At 45.0% G+C, this 25,886-nt stretch overlaps 1 protein-coding gene across 2 annotated transcripts in view; it reads right to left on the reverse strand.

Moving 5' to 3' along the window:
* Window positions 1–25,886, reverse strand: part of PKHD1 (PKHD1 ciliary IPT domain containing fibrocystin/polyductin) — a 975,887-nt gene that overhangs the window by 478,637 nt on the left and 471,364 nt on the right. For both annotated transcript variants that reach the window (XM_077489019.1, XM_077489018.1), the window contains one exon: window positions 4,763–4,975. In XM_077489019.1, the coding sequence (XP_077345145.1) occupies window positions 4,763–4,975 (213 nt within the window). The remainder of the gene's footprint in view (window positions 1–4,762; window positions 4,976–25,886) is intronic.

The raw sequence follows: 25,886 nt of genomic DNA on the forward strand, positions 1-25,886 counted from the left end.
CGGGCCTCACAAACTCCTCTCTTGAACACGTGACCGCCACATCTTAAGTACCCCTTCCCAGACTCCTCAGCGAGGCCCAGCACACCCACTGATTGGTTCTGAGAAGGCTGATACCCAAAACGTCCAACCAGGCCTGGTTCTGGCTTGTCATGTGCACCTCACTGTACACATGACCAAGCAGAACTTCTAACACAGCCCAGCCAAACTGATGTCAAAGTTAACTTACGTAATTAACCCTCAGAACCCCTACTGTTCTGAGGCAAAAAATAAATTTACACATGAATGACACTTTGTCCAAAATGTCATCCGCTACATAAGCATTATTAAAACCACTGGTCCCAGACAAATTACATTTTAAACTTTTTTATTTGCTTTGGTACATGTTACTCATAGCAGTGCCCAGTCCACCTGGCCATTTATCTGACAATCCCTTGCCTGTTAGCCTAGAAAATGACCAAAACTGATAACTTCACCTGAATCAGTGGATTGTGTTCTCCAACTTTCTGCCTCTACCTCTTTACAGGCCCTCCGTTAGAAAGCTGGAGAAAGTGTCAAAGTACTATGAGGGCAATGATCAGCACCCTCACAGCCCATTGAGAACTACAAGCCGTCTGCCATGGTAGATGATGGGACTTCATTCACAGACCTCTGTGCATGTATAATGCAGCTGTGCAGGCGGAGCACAGCATTTGGGCCACATCTTCCCCTGCCACAAGATTTTATCTGGTGTCCGGGTTAGGGCCAGTGGCATATCCTTCCTCAATGGGTACTTATTGCAGATTGAGATTAGCAGAGGCTACCTATGTTCTCCACTTCTGATATGAGAGGGGAATTCAGATGGGGACCGTGATGGGGATCCTGCTTTAAGAGGGGTCACTGAAGGGGAACCTGATGTAAAGAGGGACTCTGATTGGCACCCCAATGTAATGGGGGACTCTGATTGGGACCCTGATATGAGGCTGCTTATGGTCTCCACTCCTGGTATGAGAGGAATTCTAATGGAGACTCTGATATAAAGAGGGAATCTGATAGGGATCCTGCTCTAAGGGGGAATGCTTATGGGGAACCTGACATAAGGAGGTACTTTGAGAGGGAACCTGATATGGGGGGAGGTGCTAATAGAGAACCTGATGTAAAGAGCAACTCTGATGGGCACCCTGATGTAATGAGGGACCCTGATGAGGACCTTTATGTAAGGGGCAACTCTGATAAGGACCTTGATATAAGTGGGAGTGCTGCTAGGGAACCTGCCATAAGGGGGGTTTTGAGGGGCAACCTGATATAAGGGGGACTTTGATAGATACCCTGATGTAATCAGGGGCTCTAATGCAGCGTACACACGTCCGGTTTTCCAGTCGGAATAAACTCTGAAAGTTTTTCCAACGGAGTTTCGCTGAAACTGTCATGCGTACACAAGATCACACCAAAGTCTGATCTTTAAGAACGTGGTGACGTACAGCACGTATGATGGGACTAGAAAAAGGAAGTTCAATAGCCATTAGCCAATAGCCTCCGTCTCGTACTTGCTTCAGAGCATGCTTCGTTTTTGGTCCGTCAGAACAGCATACAGACGAGCGGTTTTCCCGATAGGAATCGGTTCCGTCGGAAATATTTAAAATTTGTTCTATTTCTAGGTCCTTCAGAATTTAAAAAAAAAAGTCTGATGAGGCATACACACGATCGGAATATACGATGAAAAGCTTTCGTCTGACTTTTTCTGTTGGACATTCCGCTACGCGGCATTACGGAGACTTTTTTTTACCCTGCAAATATTTGTAAAATATATGAGGTGGCCTTCATATTGAAAAGTTTTAGAGACCCCTCTTCCAAAGCATTTCATATACTGAACATTACGTGCAGGCCTTTGGTGATGTCAGGGACCACAGTTGAGGCCCCCCCATAGTTGACAACTGCTCTCCTAGAAGGTACATACTGTAACGCTGAGAACTGCTGCTCTATGGAATGACAGAGTGGAACCAGCAACTAGTTTTGCTCTGTAATTCCTCTGGGATTTCTTTCGGCAGAGAAATTTGTAGCAGCCCTCCTCGTCTCCGACTTAGATTACCACACCTAGAAAAACATTCAGGTTTATCATTATCAGGAGAATTGCAGACTTTAAACAAAAGATTATCTTAAGAGATACCACATTACATCTGTACGGCTGATGGCGTGCTGGAAGAACGGAGGTCTAATTTGCCATGTGAGATGGAAATAAAAGCATCAGATGGTTCTTTTTCACAGTAGATAATACAGAACCGAGCCAAGTTATTGAGTTTTTTCTTTTTTTTTTTCTTTTTATAATGCTCTGTGCAAAGTACAGTCTCTGTTGGATGGCTACAATTAAACATCATTGAAAACACTTGTGCGATCCTCGATTTAACACTGAGCGAGCGAGCCTCTTTTGGAAAACAGAGCTGTATCAATTTGCCTGCGCTTTACATCAAAAGGAACGCTATGAGCTGCTTCTAATTTAATACCATTTCGCTCCATGGCACATAACAAATTGGAGACCATGTCAGTGTTATTTTTTAGACCGATATCACAGTTCAAAATCATTAAACAAACAGACTTTGAAATTCTCAGCCAGCTTGCGGGAGACAAAAAGTTTTTTTTTTTTTTTCTTTTCGGAAAGTTGAAATTATTCCGCAGCCATGCACAATTTCAGACTGTTTAGCGAGCTGTGTCAGCTCCTTGCTTTGATATGTTAATGCAACTTAAAAAAAAAAAAAAAATGGGAAAATAAAATTCCCAGAATTCCTGTTGACTGGCAGGTTAGATCTCGGGTGGTCGAGGCGCGTTGGGAAATTTTTTACGGTTGCCTTCGGCTATGGGAAGCCCTCCTGCCAATCAGGGAAAGCCACCCATAAACTGGCTGCCAATCAGATGTCAGTTTAAAAGAGTGTCATTTTTCTGGAGAAGGAATGGGAAAGGCTTGACAGTTTAATCACGGCCCCTGACACGGCACAGGCAGCCTGTACGGGACGGAGCAAAATGTTATTGATTGTTTAGTTAGGAAATTTATCACTGTCTACATTCGAGATTACTGTGTTTCCCGGCCCGATAAGTGACAGGAAGGTGCAGCCTAACAGTCATGTTTCAATAACCGTTTTCTCTTTCTTACATATTGAACGTACAGAAACCACAATGTAGGAACACGGATTGACACGAATGATTGTGATCTTTAAATGCTACCCTGATTTAGATGTCACGTCGGCATAAAGGGCAAAGGCATTTTTGTTCTCATTGCTTTTAGAGGAATGCACAGTCTTTTATTTATCAATGACAGCATTGCTTTTATAAATTGTTTGTAATTGTAAAGGTACATTAGGAATAGACACATTTTTTTATTACCTATGCATACTCTGCTTCCTGCTAAGTAATGATGTTCAGCAGTAGGGCCGTAACCACTTCAATACAAGGCACTTTAACTCCCTTCCTGCCCAGACCAATTTTCAGCTTTCAGCGCTGTTGCACTTTGAATGTCAATTGCTTTTATAACACAGGTGGGCCCGCCAAAACCAAAAGCCCCAGAAAACAGAACTAAACTGTTTTAACCCCTTCCCCACCCTGGGCCAGCTGCAGGAACTAGCTACATGCATTACAACCTGTCTACAGCCTGCATAACACACATGCGCAGGGGAAAAAAGGGTAGGCTTTAACACCCACATGCTGCACATTTGTGTCACTGGGCGTCTGCTGTTCCTATGTGGAGAGCGCTCTCCCAGCACAGAGACTGAGCTGTCAAAGACAGCTCTCAGTCCCTATTAACAATCATCAGCCAGTGCGACCATCTCCCAATCATGTGACCACTGTGACAGTCAATTACACTGGTCACATGATGGCTGATCCTTCCTGCCCCCTGTTGTGCAGGGTATTGAAATCATGTGCTGGAAGCTTCTTATTTGCAGAAATAACTTTGCTTTTATGGAGGATTGCAATGCATGCCTTACAGCATGAGAAGCATGCAACAGGAACTAACCACAAACAAGTTCATATGAACATAGATAGAAATACATCCTGTTATATCATAGAATACATACCGTACTATAATATTACAGCGCCACCTGCTGCATAGATAGGTATAATGAATACAGTATTGTCAGTTTATTAGCAACCATGCTGTTGTTCTTTCCAACACCCCAAGGTGTACAGAACCTATTAAAGTGATATTGGAGCTGGGAAGGAAGGGGTTAAGAACCCTAGTTATCACAACCCTGGAGGATTGCAATGCATGTTTTACAGCATGAGACGCATGAAACAGGAACTAACCACAAACAAGTGCATATGAACATAGATAGAAAATACATCCTGTTATATCTTAGAATACATACTATAAAACTATAATACTAGAGTGCCACCTGCTGCATAGATAGGTATAATGAATACAATATTGTCAGTTTATTAGCAACCATGCTGTTGTTCTTTCCAACACCCCCAAGGTGTACAGAACCTATTAAAGGGATATTGGGGCTGGGAAGGAAGGGATTAAGAATCCTAGTTATCACAACCCTGGCCTGCCCAAGGCCAGGTGGTGCCAGCATCCTATGGCTTAGTCCACAATGTTAAATATGCTCTGAGCCCGGTTCAATGGCACGTGCCCACTCTAGGATGGGGGCGGCCGAACCTGCCTTTGGCCAGCCACATGGAGAGAGGGAGGGAAGGATACAAGAAAGATGTTTTATAGCGTATGCTTACTCTTTAATTGTGAGATAAAGTGTATGCATATCATTGTATACACAATTAAAGGTAGGTACACACGTACCGTTCATGGAGATAGTTGCGTTTCGGACAGCCAGGAATTTAACCCCATAAGGATATAACGGGGTGGTATAAGAGCTTCCATATAAAGTGATGTGGGCTTTTCCTGGGAATGATACATTGTCTGCTCCCACCAGGAGTTCCCCGCCGTCTGACACCAGAATGTAATGAGCACGTAGGTGGATGGGCCCGGGTCCTAGGAATGCAAGAACGCCACCTGTAAGGGCAAAAGATGACACGTTACGCAAAGCACACATTTAGATGGAAACATACGTATATGAACACCAATAATATTAGACCTTGTTTTGTTTAGTGTAAGCTATTACTCAAAAAAAAGTTGAGATTACCTTTTTTTTAATTCTCTGTGTAATATAATTCTCTATAAAAAAAAAAGTTGAGATTATCTTTTTTTTTAATTATCTGTGTAATATAATGTGTATTACACATGGGGGTTATTTACTAAAGGAAAATCCACTTTGCACTGCAAGTGCACTTGGAAGTAAAGTCGCTGTAGATCCAAGGGGGACATGCAAGGAAAATAAAAAACAGCATTTTAGCTTGCACATGATTGGATGATAAAATCAGCAGAGCTTCCCCTCATTTCAGATCTATCACTTACATTTACAGCGACTGCACTTCCAAGTGCACTTTCAAGTGCAATTGCAGTGCAAAGTGGATTTGCCTTTCGTAAATAACACCCATAGGGTTTCATATACTAAAGGCAATTGGCTGCAGGGGCGTACCTAGAGCATTTGGCACCCGGGGCGGATCCTACATCTGGCACCCCCCCCCCCCCCCCCCCATTTAAAATGAAAAAACACCCACAATTTATTTTCCATTTTCTCAAGAATATTTATTGTATACAGCACATGCCTGGATTCTGCACCCTGTATATAGGACATATCTGCACCCTGTATATAGAACATATCTGCACCCTGTATATAGGACATATCTGCACCCTGTATATAGGACATATCTGCACCCTGTATATAGGACATATCTGCACCCTGTATATAGGACATATCTGCACCCTGTATATAGAACATATCTGCACCCTGTATATAGGACATATCTGCGCCCTGTATATAGGACATATCTGCGCCCTGTATATAGGACATATCTGCGCCCTGTATATAGGACATATCTGCGCCCTGTATATAGGACATATCTGCGCCCTGTATATAGGACATATCTGCGTCCTGTATATAGGACATATCTGCGCCCTGTATATAGGACATATCTGCGCCCTGTATATAGGACATATCTGCGCCCTGTATATAGGACATATCTGCGTCCTGTATATAGGACATATCTGCGCCCTGTATATAGAACATATCTGCGCCCTGTATATAGGACATATCTGCGTCCTGTATATAGGACATATCTGCGCCCTGTATATAGAACATATCTGCGTCCTGTATATAGAACATATCTGCGCCCTGTATATAGAACATATCTGCGCCCTGTATATAGGACATATCTGCGTCCTGTATATAGGACATATCTGCGCCCTGTATATAGAACATATCTGCGTCCTGTATATAGAACATATCTGCGCCCTGTATATAGAACATATCTGCGCCCTGTATATAGGACATATCTGCGTCCTGTATATAGGACATATCTGCGTCCTGTATATAGGACATATCTGCGTCCTGTATATAGGACATATCTGCATTCTGAAATCCCCCCTCCCCCATGAGGTCAGCTACACTATACACATGCCAGGGGGAGGGGGTGATGGACACAGCAGTCACCCTGACTCCCCCCCCCCCTCAGACCAGCACAGGGTAGACACAATACTCTAGCCTCTTCTTACATCAACCCCCCCCCCCCCCCCCCCCCATCAGCTACACTATACACATGGCAGGGGGGAGGGGGACACAGCAATCACCCTGACCCCCCCCCCCCCCAGACCAGCACATGGCAGGGGTAGACACACTCCTCCAGCCCCTTCTTACATCAACCCCCCCCAATCAGGTCAGACAGCTACACAATACACATGGCAGGGAGAGGGAGTGGTGGATATAGCAATTACAGTCACTGACCCCCCCCCACCATAGACCAGCACAGGGGTAGACACAATTCTGCAGGCTGCAGCCTCTTCTTACATCAATCCCCCCCTCCACTCACCACCTCAGGCTCTCAGTCGGCTAGGGAGGACTCCTATTCACTGTGTGGAAGCAGCCACCCCAGCGGAGAGAGATGAGACAGACACACACAGGCAGCAGCAGTGGTGGGTGGAGGCGGAGCTAGCAGGAGGGAATACAGTCACTCACTGAACAGTCTGGAACAGTCCATTGTGGTCATGGCACAGGGGTGTTCTAAAAAAAACGAAAGTGAAAATGAGCAACCAGAGACAGCAGGGATGCCCTTGAGATGATCTGACGGTGTCACCCCGACTTGGGTGCGGAAATCACCCCCATATCAAAGTCACTTGGCCACTGACACCCCCCCAAAGTGTGGCACCCGGGGCGGACCGCACCCCCCGCCCCCATATTGGTACGCCCCTGATTGGCTGTTCACTTTGCATGGGAAGTTGCACTTGGCAAGAGAATTTCCCCAGAGCTTAGTGAATATTGTGAAATTTCACTTTGCAAAAATTTCACAATCACGCTCAAGGAAAATAACATGATCAGATGATGGCCATCAGCAGAGCTTCATCTCATTCACTAAGCTCTGGTGAAAATTCTCTTGCAAAATGCAACTTCCCTTGGAAAGTGTACAGTCTATTTGCATTTAGTAAGTCAACCCCATTGTGTTCAGCAGAGGTTAGTATGAGTAGTCAGTAAAAAAGGCGATTTGTCAGACTTCCAAAAAGTTAAAATCATTGGGGCCCATTTAGCAGAAGCATCTGTAACCATCCAACCTACCACAATTGTTGGCTGTTTTTCAATGTATAACCACTTATTGACCACCAAATCTCATATATAAGAGGTCCTGCCATGCTTTTTTTTTTCTATTACAAGGGATGTTTACATTCTTTGTAATAGGATTAAAAGTGACACATTTTTTTTTTTTTTTTTTTTTTTTTTTAAACAGTGTAAAAATAAAAAATAAAAGGTAAAATAAATGAGGAAAAAACATTTTTTTAAACCCGATGAGCTCACGTAAAGAAGTGAACGCATACATGAGTAGCGCACGCATATGAAAATGGTGTTCAAACCACACATGTGAGGTATCACCGCGATCGATAGAGCCAGAGCAATAATTCTAGCCCTGGACCTCCTCTATAACCAAAAACATGCCTATGGAGATTTTTAAGGGTAAAAGTTTGTCGCCATTCCACGAGCGGGCGCAATTTTGAAGTGTGACATGTTGGCCATCGATTTACTCGGCGTAACATTATTTTTCACAATATACAAAACATTGGGCTAAATTTTCTGTTGCCTTATTTTTTAATTCAAAAGGGGGTATTTTGTAAGACTTACAAGTGCGCTTGTAAGAGCGCTGCGCAAATACGGTGTGACAGAAAGTATTGCAATGACCGCCATTTTATTCTCTGGGGTGTTAGAAAACAAAATGTACAATGTTTGGGGGTTCCAAGTAATTTTCTAACAAAAGAAACAGTTTTTAACTTCTACTACTAACTACTAATCTCAGAAAGAGGCTCGGTCCTTAATTGGTTAATGTACATTGTAAATGGGGACTGCGATGCATGCACTGAACACATGTACACTTTAGAAGAACAGTTATAGCGGTATTAAACCCAAAAGCAAACATTTATTATATTGTAGATTACCAATTCTTAATTTATTTTCTATTTAAGGCTTTCATTCTTCTATTTTCATTTGGTGATCCAGCCAGCAAGTCTGTTGTTTTTCAAAAGAACAAGCTTACAGCTACTTATTAATTATATATAGTATCTCACAAAAGTGAGTACACCCCTCACATTTGTGTAAATATTTTATTATATATTTTCATGTGACAACACTGAAGAAATGACACTTTGCTACAATGTAATGTAGTGAGTGTACAGCTTGTATAACAGTGTAAATTTGCTGTCCCCTCAAAATAACTCAACACACAGCTATTAATGTCTAAACCGCTGGCAACAAAAGTGAGTACACCCCTAAGTGAAAATGTCCAAATTAGGCCCAAATTGGCAATATTTTGTGCGGCCACCATTATTTCCCAGCACTGCCTTAAGCCTCTTGGGCATGGAGTTCACCAGAGCTTCACAGGTTGCCACTCCTCCATGACGACATCAAGAAGCTGGTGGATGTTAGAGACCTTGCGCTCCTCCACCTTCCGTTTGAGGATGCCCCACAGATGTGCAATAGGATTTAGGTCTGGAGACATGCTTGGCCAGTCCAACACCTTTACCCTCAGCTTCTTTAGCAAGGCAGTGGTCGTCTTGGAGGCATGTTTGGGGTCATTATCATGTTGGAATACTGCCCTGCGGCCCAGTCTCTGAAGGGAGGAGATCATGCTCTGCTTCAGTATGTCACAGTACATGTTGGCATTCATGGTTCCCTCAATGAACTGTAGCTTCCCAGTGGCTGCAGCACTCATCCAGCCCCAGACCTGACACTCCCACCACCATGCTTGACTGTAGGCAAGACGCACTTGTCTTTGTACTCCTCATCTGGTTGCCACCACACATGCTTGACATCTGAATCAAATACGTTTATCTGGGTCACATCAGACCACAGTACATGGTTCCAGTAATCCATGTCCTTAGTCTGCTTGTCTTCAGCAAACTGTTTGTGGGCTTTCTTGTACATCGTCTTTAGAAGAGGCTTCCTTCTAAAGGAAGCCTCTTCTTCCTTTAGACAGCCATGCAGACCGATTTGATGCAGTGTGTGGCGTATGGTCTGAGCACTGACAGGTTGACCCCCCCTCCCCCTTCAACCTCTGCAGCAATGCTGGCAGCACTCATACGTCTATTTCCCAAAGACAACCTCTGGATATGACAGTGAGCACGTGCACTTAACTTCTTTGGTCGACCAAGGTGAGGCCTGTTCTGAGTGCAACCTGTCCTGTTAAACTGCTGTATGGTCTTGGCCACCGTGCTGCCGCTCAGTTTCAGGGTCTTTGAAATCCTCTTATAGCCTACTAGGCCATCTTTATGTAGTGCAGCAATTCTTTTTTGAGAGTTCTTTCCCATGAGGTGCCATGTTGAACTTCCAGTGACCAGTATGAGAGTGAGAGCAATAACCCCAAATTTAACACACCTGCTCCCCAATCACACCTGAGACCTTGTAATACTAACGAGTCACATGCTCCATGTATTGTTGGCCTAAAACTTGAGAGTGCAAAATCTGGTGCAGCTATGTATGGTAGCCAATCAGCCTCTAACTTCAGCTTGTTCAAATAAAGGGGTTGTAAACCCTCATGTTCTTTCACCTTAATGCATCCTATGCATTAAGGTGAAAAAACGTATGTCCCTGGCCAGCCCCCCAGCCCCTCCGTTTTACTCACCTGAGCCATGTAATTCCCACGCTGGAGATGCACTCTTCCCCTTTGCCCATTGTCTTGGCTCTTGATTGGATAGACTGATAGCAGCGCAGCCATTGGCCCCCGCTGCTGCCAATCAAATCCAAAGAGGCGGGCGCCGGGGTGGGGCTGAGTCCAGCATTCTGCGTCTATGTACGCAAATGCTGGATTCGGGAGCACGCCCAAAGGTAACCCCCTCCCGGGACAGCGCTTCTCCTAGGGGGTTATATGATGCGGGGAGGAGCTGCCAGCACTGGCCGGGGGACCCCAGAAGTCATGGATTGGGGCCACTCTGTGCAAAATGAACTGCACAGTGGAGGTAAGTATGACACGTTTGTTATTTAAAAAAAAAAAAAGCTTTACAATCACTTTAACTTTGGCAGGAAAAAAAAAAGGGAATCTGAATGGCTACAATGCCCAGATTTTGAATTCCAGTTTTAGTAAATCAACCCCAATACATCATTCAATTATGGTTTCTTAATCGTTATTGCAGGCCCTTTCTCTAACGCTCAACTGTTTTTGAATTACTTGCTTTCATGTAATAATTTCCGAATGTTTGTATTCTAGTGCAAAGCATCTATTTGAGAAAAATTAATTTTGAATATGACAATCCACTTTATTCAAGAGACCTGCCAAGGCTGTGTGAGTAGAAGACATAAACATTCTTTCAGCAACGTATCAAGGTTATGTACACTGTCACACATCCATAGCTCTAGCATGACGTGGACCCCATCACATGTATATATTTGTGAGTGAAATAACATATCTTTTGACAGTGGAACAAATTCACCTTTAAGGATTTATGTCTCATTAAATCTATATGAAAATACATATGTATGTGTATAATTACAAACAGGGACTAGAAGGACTTTTGCAAATGACCATCTGGGGCTCTCAATCATTGTACCTATCAGTTTTCTCTCCTTCTGGACAGAATGACTGACAGCTTCCCAAGAGGTTCCACAGCCTCTAAGGACATTGCTTTGTTAGAATCATTGCAAGGAATTATTTTTTGAATGCTGCTACTAGTAGGAAATGATATGTAAGAGGTTACACGGGTAATTTAGTCATAATATAGTATATCATCAGACATCATATCAGACTATTATTGCAATACAGGTCCTGTAGGGTTGTTCTTAAAGTGATTGTAAAGGCTCGTATATATGATCGGATTGTTGGCCAACAAAACTGTAGACTTTTGTCAGAAGGGCATTGGCCAAAACTTGTCTTGCATACACATGGCACACAATTGTTGGCCAATAATTACGAACGTAGTGACGTACTATGTGGTTTTTCAGCTCTTTAGCGCCACCCTTTGGGCTCCTTCTGCTAATTGCATGTTAGTAGAAGTTTGGTGAGTGTTGATTTGCGCTTTTCATTTCATTTCTGAATGGGCGTTCGTCAACTAGACATGTTGTGGAATCAGAGGAGATAGTTACATAGTTAGGTTGAATAAAGACACCAGTCCATCCAGTTCAACCTGAGTGAGTGTCTACAATTGTTCCTATCCCTGTACATTGCACACTCACATCGGTCCCAACCCTCAAGGAGCCCACAATCCAAGGTCCCCATTCATATACTAGGGACAATTTTGGACAGAAGTCAATTAACCTACCTGCATGTCTTTGGAGTGTGGGAGGAAACCGGAGCACCCGGAGGAAACCCATGCAGGCAGGGGAGAACATGCAGGCTGGTAGTGTTGTGGTTTTTACTGCTAGGTGAGAGTGCTAACCACTACACCATACACCACTGTGCTGTCCCAAGTTGGCAGAAAAGAACTTCAAACTCCTAGTTTGCTGCCACATAACTTCCTTCCACCTTGTGGCAATCTCCTCCTCATCTTCACAATGCTGGTGAGGATGTGGGACTGTTGCACACATGAGGTGGTCAGGTCCAGTCATCCAATTACACTGGAGAATAATTGCAAGCTTGATACAACTTATCATTGGCTAGGCTCCAGTCCTTGACTAATGGCCATACTTTTATCACTGTTCACATAACACATAACAATCCCTTGTGAGATTTACAGAAAAAATTGTCTACCATACTTGTTAAACATTGCCAAAACCAATCTAATACAATATTGGAAACTCCTGAAAGTACCTCCTATTAAAACTGGCATAACTACGTAGACCATACCATGCTCAGAACTGCAGATCAAACAGAGGCTAAGATGGCCCATTCCTTTGATGTAAAGGAAAGGAGGGTTACATGATGGATAAGTATCTGCCTGTATTTCTCAGCATTGATGTCACCATTGATTGGGTAAGGTTGAGGACCGTAGACGCAAAGACAGGAAGGAAAGAAAGGAGAGGACTAAGGCCAAGGAAAGAATGTAGGGGGACAAAAGGGGCGGCAGGACGTCAAACACCCTCCCATTTCCTAGGCCAGCATTTCTCAACCTTTTCAACACAGAGGAACCCTTGAAATAGTTCTCTGGTCTTGGGGAACCCCTGCTAGAAATCTACAACTCATGATACATTAGTGTGATGGTCAGTGGGAAGAATGATCCTTAGCCCTTGTACACACGGTCGGACATTCTGACAACCAAATCAGTTGGATCTTGTCTGACGGATTTTGTCTGACGGATTTTGTCTGAAACTGTTGCATACACACGGTCGGACAAAGTTGTTGGAAAATCCGATCGTTCAGAACGTGGTGACGTTATTTCGTTACGACGGGACTACGTTCAGGCTAGTAGTCAATAGCTTTGGTCTAGGAATTTGATCTGAGCATGCGTGGCACTTTGTCCAATCGGAATTCTCTACACACGATCGGACAAAGTCCAATCGGATCATGTTGTCTGAAAATTTTATAGCCCTGTTCTAAAACTTTGTTGGTCGGATATTCGGACGGAAACAGTCAGATGGAGCCCACACACGGTCGGATTATCCGACAACACGGTCCGATCGGACATTTTCCGTCAGAATGTCCGACCGTGTGTACAAGGGCTTACACTTGCGGTCATTGGGAAGAATTACCTCCTTACAGATAGTGGGAACTTATCTGAGAGGCAGAAATTGCCCAATGCTGAAGGAACCCCTAGCAACCTCTGTAGGTTGAGAATCACTGCCCTAGGCTCTGAATGCTATTAAAACAAGACAACAGCATAAATGAATAATGAAATCTATATACAAATAAAACATTACTCAATGCTCTTAAATGCAGAACTTTTATTTCCCAATAGAAAAGAAACAAACGCATAATACACCGCAGAACACCGAATATAATAAGGCTGATATGACTGACCCACAAACCGAAATGTATTGCTTTACAACATTAGCCCTGTTTATTTTCTTGTAGGGAGCCCATGATAACAATTGTTGATTGATTTTTTTATAAAATTATCCGAGGTTGCATGTAGGACATAGCCGGCTTTCTCACAGAGCCCAGCAAACAATTTAAGGGTCAGCTCTGAGTGCCCGAGGCGTATTTGGTTTTGGCTTTTAGAAAAGGGTCAAGTCCTTTTCGAGGAGGAAGGATAAGCTTTTTTTTTTTTTTTTAATCCTTGTCTATTTGTTTTACGTAGAGTGTGCCGAGTGGATGTTTGGAGAGTTAGCGGCCATACATATTGTGTTTCTCTCCGTGTTGTTTGGATAAAAGTACATGTTCATTTATATATGAATACGTCCTTTTAATACCATCGATCATCCGGCTAAGCACAGGCTTAGCCAGGAAAATGATGATGAAAGATAGCGGTCTTTGTTGGTGCGCCATATATGTTAATCTTGGCTTTCAAAATGTAACCCTTGTTAAATAATTTTCTGGGTATTAAAACAAATAAAAACACGGTGATTGTGTAAAATATAGATTTGTTCTGCCGTAGACTTTTTTCTGGCAAGCCTAAAAGCTGGGGTTTTATATTTCAAATTGTGGAACTTAAGTTCGAATGGTTTGGGGTAGAAGTTTGGAAAGAATGGAGAAATTCAAAGTGGAATTTTACCTCAGAAACTATAGTTTAATATACACTATATTGTCAAAAGTATTGGGACGTCTGCCTTTAAATGCACATGAATTTTAATGGCATCCTAGTCTTAAGCCCCATACACACTGTCAGTTTTCTGCTCAGTTTTTCCTTCAGGTTTACTAAAACCATGTAGTGCAAGGGCCTGCCTGATTATATACACATTGAAACTCCTAAGGTTTGACCTCATATTATATGGTTTTGGTAAATCTGAAGGAAAAACTTAACAGAAAAACTGATAGTGTGTATGGGGCTTTAGTCTATAGGGTTCAATATTGAACCCTTACCCTTTATACTTAACCTTTGCAGCTATAACAGCTTCAAACTCTTCTGGGAAGGCTGTCCACAAGGTTTAGGAGTGTGTCTATGGGAATGTTTGACCATTCTTCCAGAAGTGCATTTGTGAGGTCAGGCACTGATGTTGGAACGAAAAGGCCTGGCTCTCAGTCTCCACTCTAATTCATCCCAAAGGTGTTCTATCGGGTTGAGCTCAGGACTCTATGCAGGCCAGTCTAGTTCCTCCACCCTAAACTGGCTCCTCATCTTTATGAGCCTTGCTTTATGCACTGGTGTGCAGTCATGTTGGAACACGGAGGGGCCATCCCCAAACTGTTCATACAAATTTGGGAGCAAGAAATTGTCCAAAATATTTTCGTATGCTGACACCTTAAGAGTTTCCTTCACTGGAACTAAGGGGCCAAGCCCAATCCCTGAAAAACAACCCCACACCATAATCCCCCCTCCACCAAATGATTTGGACCAGTGCACAAAGCAAGGTCCACAAATACATGGATGAGTGAGTTTGGGGTGGAGAAACTTGACCTCCAACCGATAGAACACCTTTGGGATGAATTAAAGCGGAAACTGCCATTAAGGCCTTGCATGTCAGTGGGAGGAACTGTGCCCCATCATTGGTGTCAGTGAATGAAATAGTGCCCAGAGCAAGCAAGGGACCTTCTGAACTTCTGTGATGACATACAGTAAGCAACACCTTCGTCAGCAGACCTCCAGCAACTTGAGTGCCTAGAATAGCAGAGACATGACAAGGAGATGGACAAAGGAATATAGAGCAAGAAGACAGTTGGCCATAGAAGAAGGGACACAGATTAGACTCCGGTGTGATGACAATGGCAGGACACAGGGGTCCATGAGATGTGGTGTGTAAAGGAACAATTGAGGGATAATAGAGACAAATGCTGATGAGAGTGCAGACAAAGAAGACATGAAGGGTCACATCTTACAAGAGTGGGGATGGGAGGAGAAGACATGAAGGCAGCAGAATGTAGAAAGAGTATATTGATCCTCTCATAGTCTGCAAACAATGTGCAGCCACAGAATGGGGGATCATTATAGTCCATTCTTGTGCCTGTATGTCCTTTACACTATTGATCCCCAAACACTTCTGCAATGTGTGCAAATTTTAGGGCTCATTCACACGGGTGCCTCCTTAAATTGCAATGGCAACCAGATGGGGTTGAACACAAGCCAAAGTCATGATGCTTATTCTTGTGGAAAAAGTTTTACCCTGTTGCGTCTTGAAGGCAATGCCAACGCAAAACGTGGCCCATTCAAGTAATGCATTTACCGCACTGTGGTGCAGGCTTTTCAGGATTACAAGCAGCGAGGAAGAAAAATATCACCTCCGAGCAGCATGCCAACCAATCTCTGAAAAGTAAGACACGCTGAAGGCAAGGCCCACCGTAAGGGTGAACAAGCCCTTAGGCTAGGTTCACACATATGCATTTTGCAATGCATTTTCAGATTTGAAGAAATACACTACAGTCCATTTACATGATTTCCTATGGGTCACATTCACATCGGTGCACTGTGACCTGGAAAGAAAAGAAAATTCCTGGCTAAGGATGAGCCGAACACCCCCTGTTCGGTTCGCACCAGAACCTGCGAACAGACCTAAACTTCGTGTGAACTTTAGAACCCTATTAAAGTCTATGGGACTCGAACGTTCAAAATCTAAAGTGCTAATTTTAAAGGCTAATATGCAAGTTACTGTCCTAAAAAGTGTTTGGGGACCTGGGTCCTGCCCCAGGGGACATGGATCAATGCAAAAAAAAGTTTTAAAAACTGCAGTTTTTTCAGGAGCAGTGATTTTAATAATGATTAAAGTGAAACAATAAAAGTGTAATATTCCTTTAAATTTCGTACCTGAGGGGTGTCTATAGTATGCCTGTGAAGGGGCGCATGTTTCCCGTGCTTAGAACTGTCCCTGCACAAAGTGTAATTTCGCAAGGAAAAAAAGTCTTTTAAAATCACTTTGAATTGTTGGCTCCCTTAATACAGAGAACACTTAATTCATTGAGGTTTCCGTTACATCAGAGGGAGCGTTGTCACCCATACATCATGGGGAACCCCTGGCTTCCCTCACCAGCGTCAGAGGGGCGGGGTCAGGTGACGGGTGGCCCCGCCCTCCTAATATAAGAAACGTCAGCGATGGGATCCCCGCAGTGTCTCCTCAGTGGAGACAGAAGATGGATGCATGGACTGCGCTGGACTGAAAATCACCCGTCGCTGGATCAGATCAGCCATCGCTGGACCCCGGAGAGATGATCATCCATCGCTGGATAGCAAGAGTGGATTAGCACCGCTGGAATCTTTTTTTAATTTTTTTTATTTTTAATAAAATAATTTTTCAAAAGTGTGTTTGTCTTATTTAACCATTTTTACACTTTCTTTGTGAAATGGTAGGGGTGCTTTTGTACCCCCTTACCATTTCAAACAGGGGGGGCCGGGATCTGGGGGTCCCTTTGTTAAAGGGGGCTTGCAGATTCTGATAAGCCCCCCGCCCGCAGAACCCCACAACCACCGGCCAGGGTTGTGGGGATGAGGCCCTTGTCCCCATCAACATGGGGACATGGTGCTTTGAGGGGTCACAGACCCCCAAAGCATCCTCCCAATGTTGAGGGCATGTGGCCTGGTACGGTTCAGGAGGGGGGGTGTCTTTTCCTGCAGCCTGCTAGGTTGCATGCTCGGATAAAGGGTCTGGTATGGATTTTTAGGGGGACCCCACGTCAATTTTTTTTTAAATTTGATGCGGGGTTACCCTTAATATCCATACCAGACCTGAAGGGCCTGGTAATTGAATTTAGGGGAACCCCACGCTTTTTTTTATTTATTTTTTTATCAATGAATGAATTGTCGGCTCAGTAATGCAGAGAACACTCATTGAGTGTTCTCTGTATTACGGGAGCCGACAATTCAAAGTGATTTTAAAAGACTTTTTTTCCTTGCGAAATGACACTTTGTGCAGGGACAGTTCTAACCACGGGAAACATGCGCCCTTTCACAGGCATACTATAGACACCCCCCAGGTACGAAATTTAAAGGAATATTACACTTTTATTGTTTCACTTTAATCATTATTAAAATCACTGCTTCTGAAAAAACGGCCGTTTTTAAAACTTTTTTGCATTGATCCATGTCCCCTGGGGCAGGACCCAGGTCCCCAAACACTTTTTAGGACAGTAACTTGCATATTAGCCTTTAAAATTAGCACTTTAGATTTCTCCCATAGACTTGTACAGGGTGTTCCAGTTTTTCGAATTTTCCGCGACCAGCCCAAATTGTTCACTGTTCGCTGAACAGGCGAACAGGCAATGTTCGAGTCGAACATGAGTTCGACTCGAACTCGAAGCTCATCCCTATTCCCGGCCATGAAAATTATTTTCTGTAGCAACATGAGGTGAAATTTAAGGCTTGGTTGGTCGAATTTTGAATTTAATGTTGTCACCATCGGATTGCAAAACACAGGAAAGTTCTGATTTCCTAAAGAAAAGTTGTTTGGAATTGGACCCATGTATGGCCTGCATTAGACTTTCTGAATCTACATGTGCTCTCTGCAGCTCCACACCTGACTTTAATTAGAAGTGCTTAACTACCTCCCACCCATACTATAGCCGAAAGATGGGTACAGCTATGGTCAGGGGCGGACTGACAACTCATGGGGCCCCTGGGCAATAGGAGATTATGGGGCCCCCGGGCAATAGGAGATTATGGGGCCCCCAGGCAGTCAGAGATTATGGGGCCACACAGTATACACAAACACACACACAGTATACAATCACACAGGTTACACATACATGTACACACAGTATACACAGATATGTTTCTATTGGCTGAGAAGGTACTGGAGAGGTGGGGCAGCTATAATCCCTGTATTTTTAGGCCAAAAGGATGTCGGTAAGGGACATTTCAGATGGCAGATGTAAAAAAAACACAGATTTTTACATACTGTCCTTGGTTTTACTGAGGCTGGCAACCCTGATGGGGCCCCCTAGTGGCCGGGGGCCCTAGGGCAGTGCTTGAGTGACTGAATGGTCAGTCCGCCCCTGGCTATGGTTGCCACCTCATCCCTTTAAGCTGGCCATACACCATACAATTTTCTTATTCAATTTCCTTTAGATTTACCTTCAACTGTGTAGTACAAGTGCCTGCCTGATTGCACACAAACAAAAAAAAAACAAGCCAATCACTGGTTTCTATCAGAGGGACATTGGTCCCAAACAGGGAGAACCACTGCTGCTATGCAGTGCCCACCAGTGCCACCTACCAGTGCATATCAGTGCCCACCAATGCCACCTATCAATGCCCCCCCAGTGCCACCTATCAGTGCCCACCAGGTCTACCAATCAGTGCCTCATCATCAGTGCCACCTATCAGTGCTGCCTATCAATATCACTTACCAGTGCCTACCAGTGCCACCTATCAGTGCCCATCAGTGCCACCCAATAGTGCCACCTATCAGTGCCCACAAGTGCCACCCCATCGGTGCCCACCAGTGCCACTTAGTGCACATCAGTGCCACCTTATCAGTGCCCATCCGTGCCGCCTCATCAGCACACATCAATGAAGGAGAAAAATTACCTGTTTTCAAAATGTTATAACAAACTTTCGGTCTTTTTTCATTCTTTTAGCAAAAAATAAAAACCCAGCAATGATTAAATACCACCAAACGAAAGCTCTATTTGTGTGAAAAAAATTATAACAATGTAATATGGGTACAGTGTTGCATGACTGCACAATTTTCATTCAAGGAGTGACAGCTCTGAAAGCTGAAAATTGGCCTGGGCAGAAAGGGGGTTTAAGCGCCCAGTAAGCAAGTGGTTAATCTGAGCGTTCAGTCAAAGTGTGGTTAAGCCCTCGTTCACACTGAACATGGCTTTGAAATCGTGCAAGTTCGCCTGAACAATTGCAAAGCCGCATTTCAGTCCGACTTCGGGGGCGACTTGAAAGACATCTGTGCGGGTGAAGGCACGGATGTCTATTGAAATTGGCCCTGAATTCGCCAAAAGTAGTGCAGGAACTACTTTTGGAAATCGGTGCGGCGTCACACCGATTGGGATGCTCCTGTTGCTGGAAATAGGCTCAGATTTTACATGTGATGACCTGTCAAATTGGGGGCTAAGGGACAGTTCACACCACATGCAGTCCAGTGCGTTTTTTTCTGCATCAAAAAGCGCATGGACAATAGGCTATATGCTCTCCAATGGCATCGTTTACACCAGTGCAGTCAGTTCCAGTGCATTCCAGGTCCAGAAAAAAAAAGTCGAACATGCTGCATTTTTCTGCACTGAACTTTACTGGAACGTGATAAAACGCATAAAAAATGCACAGGAATGCACCTAAATGCACTAAAAATGCACCTAAATGCATATGTCCCCATTTAAGGTGTGAGGAAAAACCAAATTGGAAAAAATGCGCTGGAAAACATAAAAAAATGCAGCGGAAACGCATCAAAAGAAATTAATCCGGACTGCATTTCTATGTGAACTGGCCCTTAACCACTTCAATACAGGGCACTTACACACCTTCCCGTCCAAACCAATTTTCAGCTTTCAACGCTGTCGCACTTTGAATGACAATTGCTCCGCTCTTTTTGCGGACAATATCCTCTTTTTCTCGTCTAACCCTCCAGCTGATTTTGACACCTTACGTGACCTATTTGCGACCTTCCGCCTCTGCTCTGGGTTCCGCGTTAACTACGATAAGAGCGAAGTCCTCACCCTAAATCCCCGGAAAGCCAGACTCTGGCAATCCTCTTCACCCTTCACACTGGCACGCCATCACATCACGTACTTGGGAGTATGCATAGGTAGAGAACCTTCATCGCTATATACCCTTAACTACCCACCTCTGATTACTAAACTTGTGCAGGAATTGGAAACTTGGGCAGGCCTGCCGCTCTCGCTTTTTGGGAGATGTCATCTTTTCAAGATGGTCTCCTTTGCGAGACTCCTATATCCGATGCAAACCATCCCACTCTTACTAAAACATTTCATTCCGATGTACAAAAAATACACAAGGCCCTAAATGCTTTCCTTTGGGCTAACAAGAAACCTTGCATTGCCCTACAGAAACTATGCCTCCCGAAGCCCGAGGGTGGCGCGGGCCTGCCCAATATTCGTTTCTATAACCTCTCCTGCCTTCTACGGCAAGGTCTCGATTGGATAGTAGGCAAATCTAGATACTCTAACCATGATCTCGAGAAAGCATTGGTAACCCCTTTACACTCCCAGCTGTTCTCCATTCCAATCTGCATGCTCTTCCAGGACACCTTAAAATTAATGTACTCGTCCGAGATACGGTGATAGCCTGGAGGGAAGTTCAGAGACTCATGGGCTTACCCACAGACATATCCAACCATCCAGGGAAACCCTATGTTTCCCCCTTCCACAACCCACCCAGCTTATACTTTTTGGGGCGAACAAGGCCTTGTCACAATTGCCTCCCTCTATGACTCTCAGGCGCGGACTGGGACAAAAAATAGGCCCGGGCATTTTAGATTGAGCAGCCAACCTTTCCAGGGGGGGGGGGGGGGGGTCGGTAGACATTAGCGGGGGTGGCTGGTGTTGGTCCTCCACACTGTAATGTGCAGGGACACTGTGATATAAAGGGAACTGCACTAAAAAGGGGCACTGCAATGATTACAGTGCCCTTTTATATTATAGTGTCCCAGTCCTATTGTGGCCATGCCAGTACTGTCTGTCTCCTATTGTGTCCATGGCCCAGTGACACTGACCTGCTCTGGCACTGCGGGTACAGGGTGGCTCCCTCTGGCGCTGTGGGTACAGGGTGGCTCCCTCTGGCGCTGCGGGTACAGGGTGGATCCCTCTGGTGCTGCGGGTACAGGGTGGCTCCCTCTGGCGCTGCGGGTACAGGGTGGCTCCCTCTGGCGCTGCGGGTACAGGGTGGCTCCCTCTGGTGCTGCGGGTACAGGGTGGCTCTCTCTGGCGCTGCGGGTACAGGGTGGCTCTCTCTGGCGGGGCAGTGCAGCGTCGCTCTCTCTGGTGGTGCGGTGCAGCGTCGCTCTCTCTGGTGGTGCGGTGCAGCGTCGCTCTCTCTGGTGGTGCGGTGCAGCGTCGCTCTCTCTGGTGGTGCGGTGCAGCGTCGCTCTCTCTGGGAGTGCGGTGCAGCGTCGCTCTCTCTGGGGGTGCGGTGCAGCGTCGCTCTCTCTGGTGGTGCGGTGCAGCGTCGCTCTCTCTGGTGGTGCGGTGCAGCGTCGCTCTCTCTGGTGGTGCGGTGCAGCGTCGCTCTCTCTCTCTGGTTGTGATGGGGCTATTAGTTCCCCCAGCACAGTCCTCTGTTTTATTTGCCATGTCTCCTGTAGTAGCTGCTACAAGCACTCCTCAGCTTGTTTCTGTGTTTTCTTTCACCCCAGCAGAGTGCATGCTGGGGACTGTAGTCTGCTCCCTGCTGAGACCAATGGTGCCATGTATCTCTGGGACTACATTTCCCATGATGCCCCTCTAGTTTCTTCTGATTGACTCTCTGTGTTGGCCAATGGGGAGGGAAAACGAGCATACAGGAACGCCTTCTCTTCCCCTGCTGCCGGCGTGAGAAGAGGAGGGGGAGCGAGGGGGGAATAGTGACAGCAGCCTGAAGCTGTCCCCACCGTGCGGACGCCCATGGCTGGAGGAGGAGAGCGGAACTGTCAGCGCGGCGCTGAGGCTGAGCTGTGTGTGAGAGAGACACACAGCTCAGCCCATGCAGCCGCCAGTTCCGCATGACACAGGCATGGCCGTATGGTGGTAGGCGAGTGGCGGCCGTGGCCTGTGTTACTATCTGAAAACGATAGGGGGGACACGGCCGGACTCATACTCTACATCCCACTTGGATTCTTCGCTCCAACAGGATAACTGCTCCATCTCCAATCTCTAAGCACACCTCATCACCCTTCAGGCCAATAAATACCACCTTGCTCCCTTTTAAAACTGGGCCTCAATCTTTAACGACGCAAGCCTCCCGGAAAAAATCCTGCGGGGATACAGACTTATCCATAAACTTGTAATTTCGGAAACATGGCGGGAAACCCAATTCAAACTTACCCATAGGGCCTACTGTCCCTTTCACATGAGCAACATGGACCCCTCCCAAGCTAAGTGCCCATGGTGCTCACTTGATCGCCCTACTCTGCTACATCGCCTGTGGGACTGTACTTCAATTTCCACCTTCTGGGATTCTGTGCTGGGCTACATTTTAACCGTCACCGATCTGCCTCTGCCTAAAGACCCACTCACCTGCTTGTTCAGCTGTGAACCCTCAATCCCTTTGGTGGCACCGCCAAGATCTCCTACTCTTACCCATTGGTCGCACGTGTGTCTTCTGGCAGCTCGCAGAACCATCATGAACCACTGGATCAGCTCGTCTCCACCATGTCTACAAGGGGTGAAACAAGCTCTCCTCTCCCTGTTCTATATAGAAGACTTGATACTATTTCCTCTCATTTCCAGTCTACCGCCCGCTTCTTCTCAAGGTGGAAAGATTATATTGAACACTCGTTTCGTTCGGAAGACATCCCATCTCTCATGTACCCCTTCAGATACATCGACTGGTACTTCAAACGTGACCTTACCAACTCGCTGGGGAAACTCAAATTACCAGCCACTCATCCTCCTCCACAGCCCCATACCATCCTGTAGTATTAACCATGAGCCCAGTGGCTTACTCTAGGCCGAACCGGACTTTCTTGGATCTACAAGCTCTTGATCATCCATATGCAACTCTTCTACCTGCTCCCACTTCTAGGATAACTACAGGTCTACCATGGACACTTTTCATGATTAAGGGACGCATACAGTGCCTTGCGAAAGTATTCGGCCCCCTTGAACTTTTCAACCTTTTGCCACATTTCAGGCTTCAAACATAAAGATATAAAATTTAAATGTTTTGTGAAGAATCACCAACAAGTGGGATACAATTGGGAAGTGGAACGAAATCTATTGGATAATTTAAACTTTTTTAGCAAATAAAAAACTGAAAAGTGGTGCGTGCAAAATTATTCGGCCCCTTTACTTTCAGTGCAGCAAACTCACTCCAGAAGTTCAGCGAGGATCTCTGAATGATCCAATGTTGTTCTAAATGACTGATGGTGATAAATAGAATCCACCTGTGTGTAATCAAGTCTCTGTATAAATGCACCTGCTCTGTGATAGTCTCAGGGTTCTGTTGAAAGTGCAGAGAGCATCATGAAGACCAAGGAACACACCAGGCAGGTCCGTAATACTGTTGTGGAGAAGTTTAAAGCCAGATTTGGATACAAAAAGATTTCCCAAGCTTTAAACATCCCAAGGAGCACTGTGCAAGCGATCATTTTGAAATGGAAGGAGTATCAGACCACTGCAAATCTACCAAGACCTGGCCGTCCCTCTAAACTTTCAGCTCAGACAAGGAGAAGACTGATCAGAGATGCAGCCAAGAGGCCCATGATCACTCTGGATGAACTGCAGAGGACTACAGCTGAGGTGGGAGAGTCTGTCCATAGGACAACAATCAGTCGTACACTGCACAAATCTGGCCTTTATGGAAGAGTGGCAAGAAGAAAGACATTTCTCAAAGATATCCATAAAAAGTCTCGTCTAAAGTTTGCCACAAGCCACCTGGGAGACACACCAACCATGTGGAAGAAGGTTCTCTGGTCAGATGAAACCAAAATCGAACTTTTTGCCCACAATGCAAAACGATATGTTTGGCGTAAAAAAGCAACACAGCTCATCACCCTCAACACACCATCCCCACTGTCAAACATGGTGGTGGCAGCATCATGGTTTGGGCCTGCTTTTCTTCAGCAGGGACAGGGAAGATGGTTAAAATTGAGGGGGAAGATGGATGCAGCCAAATACAGGACCATTCTGGATGAAAACCTGTTGTCTGCAAAAGACCTGAAACTGGGACGGAGATTTATCTTCCAACAAGACAATGATCCCAAACATACAGCAAAATCTACAAAGGAATGGTTCACAAATAAACGTATCCAGGTGTTAGAATGGCCAAGTCAAAGTCCAGACCTGAATCCAATCGAGAATCTGTGGAAAGAGCTGAAAACTGCTGTTCACAAACACTCTCCATCCAACCTCACTGAGCTTGAGCTGTTTTGCAAGGAAGAAGAATTTCAGTCTCTCGATGTGCAAAACTGATAGAGACATACCCCAAGCGACTTGCAGCTGTAATCGCAGCAAAAGGTGGCTCTACAAAGTATTAACGCAAGGGGGCCGAATAATTTTGCACGCCCCACTTTTCAATTTTTTAATAGTTAAAAAAGTTTCAAAAATACAATAGATTTTGTTCCACTTCACAATTGTGTCCCACTTGTTGGTGATTCTTCGCAAAAAATAAAAAATTGATATCTTTATGTTTGAAGCCTGAAATGTGGCAAAAGGTTGAAAAGTTCAAGGGGGCCGAATACTTTCGCAAGTCACTGTAATTTGGGTTCACCCTGAATGACAATTGCATGGTCATGCTACACTGTACCCAAACTAAATTTTTATCATTTTGTTCCCACAAATTGAGCTTTCTTTTGGTGGTATGTGATCACCTCTGGGATTTTGAAAAAATAAATGTTATTTTTTTGTTTCTGTTACAAAACTTTGTAAATAACTAAGTTTTCTCCTTCACTGATGGGGCTGCACTGACGGGCACTGATAAGGTGGCACCAATGAGGTGGCACTGATGGGCACTAATATGCGGCACTGATAGGCAGCACAGATGGGCACTGAAAGGCGGCACAGATGGGCATGGATGGGCACAGATAGGTGGCACTGATACTGGTACTAATTGATGGTACGGATGGATGCCGGGCACTGATTGGCATCCATTGTGGGCACTGATTGGTATCCATTGAGGTCTAGGGTGGCATACCTGGTGGTGACATCCCTGGTGGTCCTAGTGGCATTCCTGGTGATCCAGTGTGGGCATCCTTGGGGGGGCTGCGCTGATAATCAATCAGCACATACCCCCCATCAGAGGAGCAGCTGATCGGCTCTCCTCTACTCGCATCTGACAGACACGAGTGAGGAAAAGCCGATCAATTGCTCTTCCTGTTTACACTGTGATGAACCGTGATTGGACATGGCTGATCACATGGTAAAGAGTCTCCATCAGAGACTCTTTACCTAGAACGGGGTAGCGGTGTGTCAGACTGACACACCGCAACAATGTCAGGTCCGGATATTGAAAACCACTTTGCCGCCATCATTTTGCTATATGGCGGGCGGCAAGTGGTTAAGATGTGTGTTTCTATCTGCCTGAGGACTTTGCTCTTTCAGTGTCAGTTCACACCAAGAATTGCAAAATAAAGCGCTCTGTGTTTCTGAGTGATTCAGTGCAATGTGATTTTCAGCCTATTAATCTGAATGGGCTAAAATCGCATTGGATCACACACCAAATGTAGTGCATGCACTACTTTTAAAAAACACACTGCAACTGCATTGCATAG

This window comes from Lithobates pipiens, unplaced genomic scaffold (genome assembly GCF_037356315.1).
Source record: "Lithobates pipiens isolate NorthernLeopardFrog02 unplaced genomic scaffold, aLitPip1_a1.2 Scaffold_18, whole genome shotgun sequence".
NCBI lineage: Eukaryota > Metazoa > Chordata > Amphibia > Anura > Ranidae > Lithobates > Lithobates pipiens.